Source organism: Ascaphus truei, chromosome 23, assembly GCF_040206685.1.
Source record: "Ascaphus truei isolate aAscTru1 chromosome 23, aAscTru1.hap1, whole genome shotgun sequence".
Classification (NCBI taxonomy): Eukaryota; Metazoa; Chordata; class Amphibia; order Anura; family Ascaphidae; genus Ascaphus; species Ascaphus truei.
The window spans coordinates 4,270,185-4,278,797 of record NC_134505.1 but is presented as its reverse complement, the minus strand read 5'-3'; the positions used below and the strand labels follow the sequence as shown (position 1 = coordinate 4,278,797).

The following is an 8,613-nucleotide window of genomic DNA, read 5'->3' as shown; positions in this document are numbered from 1 at the left end:
TCTCTCTCTCTCTCATTCTCTCTCTCTCTGAATACACCCGAGAATGACGTAGGGTGACCATGTGTCCAGTATTGAACTGGACTGTTCTGTATTTGGACGCTCTGTCCAGTAACAAATGTAGAGGTAATTCTGAACGTGTCTGTGTATACCGGTATTACCTTTCGCATGCAGAGCGCGGCGGGCTGTCATGTTCAGAGCGCGGCGGGGGAACTGTCACGCGCAAAGCGCGGCGTCCTGCGAGGAATCTCTACACGCCGCAGCCTGCGGAGGACCAGAAGGGCGCAACCAGTGATGCAGCTTTTCTCGCTCACATTTTAATTTCGAACTGAAGTGGTTTATTTACATTTATTTCAAACACTCAAGTGCGAACGTGTGCGTGGGGCCACTAACCCCTGCAGTGCCTCGGGGGGATGGTGTGCCGGGCGGCTGGCTATCCCCACGTCAGGGCGCGTGCGTAGCTGCGGTCTGCTCGTCGTCGGCCCGCGGGGGAGGAGGAGGAAAGGTTTCAGGGGCCACGGGGACGTGAAAAGCTCGCGTCATTTTCAGCGCGGCCCCCACAAAAAAACGTTTCATTTTAGCTTTAAAACTGATCCTGTACAAACACTTGTAATACCGCCCCTCAATGCTTCCTATTGCCCCATATACCCCCTCCCTATAACACTTCCTATTGCCCCATATACCCCCTCCCTATAACACTTCCTATTGCCCCACATACCCCCTCCCTATAACACTTCCTATTGCCCTATATAACCATTCCCTATAACACTTCCTATTGCCCCATATAACCCCTCTCTATAACTCCTACTATTGCCCCTTGTAACTCCTCTTATTACCCCATATAACCCCTCCCTAGAATTTCTATTGCCCCATATAACCCCTCCCTGTAACTCCTCCTATTACCCCATATAACCCCTCCCTATAACTCCTCCTATTACCCCATATAACCTCTCCCTACAACTCCTCCTATTGCCCCATATAACTCGTCCTATTGCCCCCAAGCACTCAGACTCGACCCAAAGCCACCTAACACACTCACACAAAGTAATGCTCCACCCCCCCCCATTGCCCCTGCTCACTTACGTCCAAATTGACTAGAGGGTGGTAAAAGCCCTACCCGCTCCCGCAGAACCGCCCCTGGGTTCGCACCGTTTAGCCAACCTGGGCCTGAACACCCAGCTCATTCCTGGAGCGGGGTCACGTCCGACCCCCCCCTCCCCCTCCCCCCCGCAATAAACAATTAAATTAAGAAAAATAACAAAAACATAAGCCCCCCGAACGGCAGACCCCGGCACCCGTGTCCTGCGAGTGGCACTTGGACCCGTTCCCTGCGAAGTCCGAGGGGTTCTGGGTCCTGTCGGTGCCTCTGAGCTCGGCCCGGGTATGAGATGTCCGGGTTAGAATTGAGTCCCTTAGGATGGGGGTGGGAGGATTTCGGCCGGGGGAACCCCAGGCCCCCCCTCTTAGTCCCGGACGCCCTCGGATGTCATCTGGCAGTCGGGGTCTGCGCTGGGGTCGTAGGGGACGTGCAGCCGCGTCCCGCTTTTCCGATCGACGCACCAGCATTTTCCGCGCTGCCCGTCGAGCGCTGGGTGGCACTGTGAGGGGGGGGGGAGGGGACATGTTTGGGTGAGCGGGTACGGCAGCTGCGGTGTCAGCCTCCCCCTCACACACAGTGGGCAGTGCCAGACTCCCCCTCACACACAGTGGGCAGTGCCAGTCTCCCCCTCACACTCAGTGGGCTGTGCCAGCCTCCCCCTCACACAGTGGGCAGTGCCAGTCTCCCCCTCACACTCAGTGGGCTGTGCCAGCCTCCCCCTCACACACAGTGGGCAGTGCCAGCCTCCCCCTCGCACACAGTGGGCAGTGCCAGCCTCCCCCTCACACACAGTGGGCAGTGCCAGTCTCCCCTTCACACACACACACACACACACACACACACACACACACACACACACACACACACACACACACACACACACACACACACACACACACACAGTGGGCTGTGCCAGTCTCCCCTTCACACACAGTGGGCTGTGCCAGCCTCCCCCTCACACACAGTGGGCAGTGCCAGCCTCCCCCTCGCACACAGTGGGCAGTGCCAGCCCCCCCCTCGCACACAGTGGGCAGTGCCAGCCTCCCCCTCACACACAGTGGGCAGTGCCAGCCTCCCCCTCACACACAGTGGGCTGTGCCAGCCTCCACCTCGCACACAGTGGGCTGTGCCAGACTCCCCCTCGCACACAGTGGGAAGTGCCAGCCTCCCCCTCACACACAGTGGGCAGTGCCAGCCTCCCCCTCACACACAGTGGGCAGTGCCAGCCTCCCCCTCACACACAGTGGGCAGTGCCAGCCTCCCCTTCACACACAGTGGGCAGTGCCAGACTCCCCCTCACACACAGTGGGCAGTGCCAGACTCCCCCTCACACACAATGGGCAGTGCCAGCCTCCCCCTCACACACAGTGGGCAGTGCCAGCCTCCCCCTCACACACAGTGGGCAGTGCAAGCCTCCCCCTCACACAGTGGGCAGTGCCAGCCTCCCCCTCACACACAGTGGGCAGTGCCAGCCTCCCCCTCACACACAGTGGGCAGTGCCAGCCTCCCCCTCACACACAGTGGGCAGTACCAGCCTCCCCCTCACACACAGTGGGCAGTGCCAGCCTCCCCCTCACACACAGTGGGCAGTACCAGCCTCCCCCTCACACACAGTGGGCAGTGCCAGCCTCCCCCTCACACACAGTGGGCAGTGCCAGCCTCCCGCCTCACACACAGTGGGCAGGGCCAGCTCCCCCCCCCCTCACACACACAGTGGGCAGGGCCAGCTCCCCCCATCACACACACAGTGGGCAGTGCCAGCCTCCCCCTCACACACAGTGGGCAGTGCCAGCCTCCCCCTCACACACAGTGGGCGGTGCCAGCCTCCCCCTCACACACAGTGGGCAGTGCCAGCCTCCCCCCATCACACACACAGTGGGCAGTGCCAGCCTCCCCCTCACACACAGTGGACAGGGCCAGCTCCCCCCTCACACACACAGTGGGCAGTGCCAGCCTCCCCCTCACACACAGTGGGCAGTGCCAGCCTCCCCCTCACACACAGTGGGCAGTGCCAGCCTCCCCCTCACACACAGTGGGCAGTGCCAGCCTCCCCCTCACACACAGTGGGCAGGGCCAGCTTCCCCCCCTCACACACACAGTGGGCAGTGCCAGCCTCCCCCTCACACACAGTGGGCAGTGCCAGCCTCCCCCTCACACACAGTGGGCAGGGCCAGCTCCCCCCCCTCACACACACAGTGGGCAGGGCCAGCTCCCCCCCTCACACACACAGTGGGCAGTGCCAGCCTCCCCCTCACACACAGTGGGCAGTACCAGCCTCCCCCTCACACACGGTGGGCAGTGCCAGCCTCCCCCTCACACACAGTAGGCAGTACCAGCCTCCCCCTCACACACAGTGGGCAGTGCCAGCCTCCCCCTCACACACAGTGGGCAGTGCCAGCCTCCCCCTCACACACAGTGGGCAGTGCCAGCCTCCTGCCTCACACACACAGTGGGCAGGGCCAGCTCCCCCCCCCTCACACACACAGTGGGCAGGGCCAGCTCCCCCCCTCACACACACAGTGGGCAGTGCCAGCCTCCCCCTCACACACAGTGGGCGGTGCCAGCCTCCCCCTCACACACAGTGGGTGGTGCCAGCCTCCCCCTCACACACAGTGGGCAGTGCCAGCCACCCCCTCTCACACACACAGTGGGCAGTGCCAGCCTCCCCCTCACACACAGTGGACAGGGCCAGCTCCCCCCACATACACACAGTGGGAAGTGCCAGCCACCCCCTCACACACAGTGGGCAGTATCAGACTCCCCCTCACACACAGTGGGCAGAGCCAGCTCCCCCCCTCACACACAGTGGGCAGTGCCAGCCTCCCCCTCACACACAGTGGGCAGTGCCAGCCTCCCCCTCACACACAGTGGGCAGGGCCAGCTTCCCCCCTCACACACACAGTGGGCAGTGCCAGCCTCCCCCTCACACACAGTGGGCAGTGCCAGCCTCCCCCTCACACACAGTGGGCAGGGCCAGCTCCCCCCCCCTCACACACACAGTGGGCAGGGCCAGCTCCCCCCCTCACACACACAGTGGGCAGTGCCAGCCTCCCCCTCACACACAGTGGGCGGTGCCAGCCTCCCCCTCACACACAGTGGGCAGTGCCAGCCTCCCCCCCTCATACACACAGTGGGCAGTGCCAGCCTCCCCCTCACACACAGTGGACAGGGCCAGCTCCCCCCTCACACACACAGTGGGCAGTGCCAGTCTCCCCCTCACACACAGTGGGCAGTGTCAGCCTCCCCCTCACACACAGTGGGCAGGGCCAGCTCCCCCCCTCACACACACAGTGGGCAGTGCCAGCCTCCCCCTCTCACACAGTGGGCAGTGCCAGCCTCCCCCTCACACACAGTGGACAGGGCCAGCTTCCCCCCTCACACACACAGTGGGCAGTGCCAGCCTCCCCCTCACACACAGTGGGCAGTGCCAGCCTCCCCCTCACACACAGTGGGCAGGGCCAGCTCCCCCCCTCACACACAGTGGGTAGTGCCAGCCTCCCACTCACACACACAGTGGGCAGTGCCAGCCTCCCCCTCACACACAGTGGGCAGTGCCAGCCTCCCCCTCACACACAGTGGGCAGTGCCAGCCTCCCCTTCACACACAGTGGGCAGTGCCAGCCTCCCCCTCACACACAGTGGGCAGGGCCAGCTCCCCCCCTCACACACAGTGGGTAGTGCCAGCCTCCCCCTCACAACAGTGGGCAGTGCCAGCCTCCCCCTCACACACACAGTGGGCAGTGCCAGCCTCCCTCTCACACAGTGGGAAGTGCCAGCCTCCCCCTCACACACAGTGGGCAGTGCCAGCCTCCCCCTCACACACACACACAGTGGGCAGTGCCAGCCTCCCCCTCACACACACACACACACACACACACACAGTGGGCAGTGCCAGCCTCCCCCTCACACACAGTGGGCAGTGCCAGACTCCCCCTCACACACACACACTGTGGGCAGTGCCAGCCTCCCCCTCACACACACACACACACACAGTGGGCAGTGCATCTCCCCGCTCACACACACACACACACACAGTGGGCAGTGCCAGCTCCCCCCTCACACACAGTGGGCAGTGCCAGCCTCCCCCTCACACACACACACAGTGGGCAGTGCCAGCCCCCCCCTCACACACACACACAGTGGGCAGTGCCAGCTCCCCCCTCACACACACACACACACAGTGGGCAGGGCCAGCCTCCCCTCACACACACAGTGGTCAGTGCCAGCCTCCCCCTCACACACACTGGGCAGTGCAGCCTCCCCCTCACACACAGTGGGCAGTGCCAGCCTCCCCTCACACACAGTGGGCAGTGCCAGCCTCCCCCTCACACACAGTGGGCAGGGCCAGCTCCCCCCCCTCACACACAGTGGGCAGTGCCAGCTCCCCCCTCACACACAGTGGGCAGGGCCAGCTCCCCCCTTCACACACAGTGGGCAGTGCCAGCCTCCGCCTCACACAGTGGGCAGTGCCAGCCTCCCCCTCACACAGTGGGCAGTGCCAGCCTCCCCCTCACACAGTGGGCATTGCCAGCCTCCCCCTCACACACAGTGGCAGTGCCAGACCCCCTCACACACAGTGGGCATTGCCAGCCTCCCCCTCACACAGTGGGCATTGCCAGCCTCCCCTCACACACACAGTGGGCAGTGCCAGCCTCCCCCTCACACACAGTGGGCAGTGCCAGCCTCCCCCTCACACACACAGTGGGCAGTGCCAGCCTCCCCCTCACACACAGTGGGCAGTGCCAGCCTCCCCCTCACACAGTGGGCAGTGCCAGCCTCCCCCTCACACAGTGGGCAGTGCCAGCCTCCCCCTCACACACAGTGGGCAGTGCCAGCCTCCCCCTCACACACACAGTGGGCAGTGCCAGCCTCCCCCTCACACACACAGTGGGCAGTGCCAGCCTCCCCCTCACACAGTGGGCAGTGCCAGCCTCCCTGATTACCTGTTTGGGGTGGAAGTTTCCGCTGCGGTCACAGTTTGGGATGGGGATACTCAGGAAGTCCTCCTGCGTTCGGCTGTGAGACGCAGACAGTCTCTCCAGTGCCCTGTTGAGTTCCCCGTGACAGGATCCCTGCGAGTGACAGGGAGCGGTGTAATGGTTAAAGATGCTGCCGCCCACTAGCCACTAATATTCAGTTCTGCGTTTTGTCATCTGCGGAGCGCGTCTGTAACCCTCAGAGCACGCCTGTGACCCGCAGAGCGGGTTAGTAACCCGCGGAGCGCGTCAGTAACCCTCAGAGCACGCCTGTGACCCGCAGAGCATGCCTGTGACCCGCAGAGCATGCCTGTGACCCGCAGAGCATGCCTGTGACCCGCAGAGCATGCCTGTGACCCGCAGAGCATGCCTGTGACCCGCAGAGCACGCCTGTGACCCGCAGAGCGCGTCAGTAACCCGCGGAGCGCGCCTGTAACCCGCGGAGCGTGCCTGTAACCTGCGGAGCGTGCCTGTAACCCGCGGAGCGCCACCAGCCTGTAACCCGCAGAGTGTGCCTGTAACCCGCAGAGCGTGCCTGTAACCCGCAGAGCGTGCCTGTAACCTGCGGTGCGCGCCTGTAATCCGCAGAGCGCGTCAGTATCCCGCGGAGCATGCCTGTAACCCGCGGAGCGTGCCTGTAACCCGCAGAGCATGCCTGTAACCCGCGGAGCGTGCCTGTAACCCACAGAGCATGCCTGTAACCCGCGGAGCGTGCCTGTAACCCGCAGAGCGCGTCAATAACCCGCGGAGCGTGCCTGTAACCCGCGGAGCGCGTCAGTAACCCTCAGAGCACGCCTGTGACCCGCAGAGCATGCCTGTGACCCGCAGAGCATGCCTGTGACCCGCAGAGCACGCCTGTGACCCGCAGAGCGCGTCAGTAACCCGCGGAGCGCGCCTGTAACCCGCGGAGCGTGCCTGTAACCTGCGGAGCGTGCCTGTAACCCGCGGAGCGCCACCAGCCTGTAACCCGCAGAGTGTGCCTGTAACCCGCAGAGCGTGCCTGTAACCCGCAGAGCGTGCCTGTAACCTGCGGAGCGCGCCTGTAATCCGCAGAGCGCGTCAGTATCCCGCGGAGCATGCCTGTAACCCGCGGAGCGTGCCTGTAACCCGCAGAGCATGCCTGTAACCCGCGGAGCGTGCCTGTAACCCACAGAGCATGCCTGTAACCCGCGGAGCGTGCCTGTAACCCGCAGAGCGCGTCAATAACCCGCGGAGCGTGCCTGTAACCCGCGGAGCGCGTCAGTAACCCGCAGAGCGTGCCTGTAACCCGCGGAGCGCGTCAGTAACCCGCAGAGCGTGCCTGTAACCCGCGAAGCGCGCCTGTAACCCGCAGAGCGCGCCTGTAACCAGCAGAGCGCGCCTGTAACCCGCAGAGCGCGCCTGTAACCCGCAGAGCGCGCCTGTAACCTGCGGAGCGTGCCTGTAACCCGCAGAGCGTGCCTGTAACCCGCGGAGCGCGTCAGTAACCCGCGGAGCGCGTCATTAACCCGCGGAGCGCGTCAGTGACCCGCAGAGCGTGCCTGTGACCCGCGGAGCGCCGCCAGCCTGTAACCCGCGGAGCGTGCCTGTAACCCGCAGAGCGTGCCTGTAACCCGCGGAGCGTGCCTGTAACCCGCAGAGCGTGCCTGTAACCCGCGGAGCGCGTCAGTAACCCGCGGAGCGCGTCATTAACCCGCGGAGCGCGTCAGTGACCCGCAGAGCGTGCCTGTGACCCGTGGAGCGCCGCCAGCCTGTAACCCGTGGAGCGCGTCAGTAACCCGCGGAGTGCGTCAGTAACCCGCGGAGCGCGTCAGTGACCCGCAGAGCGCGCCTGTGACCCGCGGAGCGCCGCCAGCCTGTAACCCGCGGAGCGTGCCTGTAACCCGCAGAGCGTGCCTGTAACCCGCGGAGCGAGTCAGTAACCCGCAGAGCGCGCCTGTGACCCGCTGAGACGACCCCCTCTCACCATCCTGACGTCGGGGACGGGCGCCGCGCCGTTTCCGTTCTTGACGAGCTTGGTGGCGCTCTGCCCCTGGCTGCGGTGGAGCTTGGCGTGCTGCCGCTGCAGGCACTTCCGGTCCTGCAGGCCGCACGGGCTGAAGCTGGTGTTCGGGTGCTCGTCGTCTGCGGGCGAGAAAGGGCAACGTGACCCGAGGCACTGGGGAGGTTGCGGGCTCTCGCCGTGGCACGTATTGGTGAGAGGGAGGACACGAAAGGAACCATGGGGAGAAGGGAATCCTGCCCCGCAGAGCTTACACTCTAATATACAGAGAGATGCAGTACAGAGAGGAAAGCGACAATTGGGAGAAGGGAATCCTGCCCCGCAGAGCTTACACTCTAATATACAGATACACTCAGTACAGAGATAAAAAGCGACAATTGGGAGAAGGGAATCCTGCCCACAGAGCTTACACTCTAATATACAGATACACTCAGTACAGAGATAAAAGCGACAATTGGGAGAAGGGAATCCTGCCCCTCAGAGCTTACACTCTAATATACAGAGAGAAGCAGTACACAGAGGAAAGCGACAATTGGGAGAAGGGAATCCTGTCCCGCAGAG

The 8,613-nt window shown here is 63.7% G+C and overlaps 1 protein-coding gene across 1 annotated transcript in view; it reads right to left on the bottom strand.

The window, feature by feature from the left end:
- Positions 1 to 312: 312 nt before the first annotated feature.
- LOC142473220 (insulin-like growth factor-binding protein 4) overlaps positions 313 to 8,613 on the bottom strand; it is a 21,176-nt gene continuing 12,875 nt past the window's right edge. The window contains exons 3-5 of the mRNA XM_075580421.1: positions 8,017 to 8,174; positions 6,039 to 6,167; positions 313 to 1,595 (exon numbers count right to left, since the gene is read on the bottom strand). Of these exons, the coding sequence (XP_075436536.1) occupies positions 1,461 to 1,595; positions 6,039 to 6,167; positions 8,017 to 8,174 (422 nt within the window). The 3' untranslated portion in view covers positions 313 to 1,460. The remainder of the gene's footprint in view (positions 1,596 to 6,038; positions 6,168 to 8,016; positions 8,175 to 8,613) is intronic.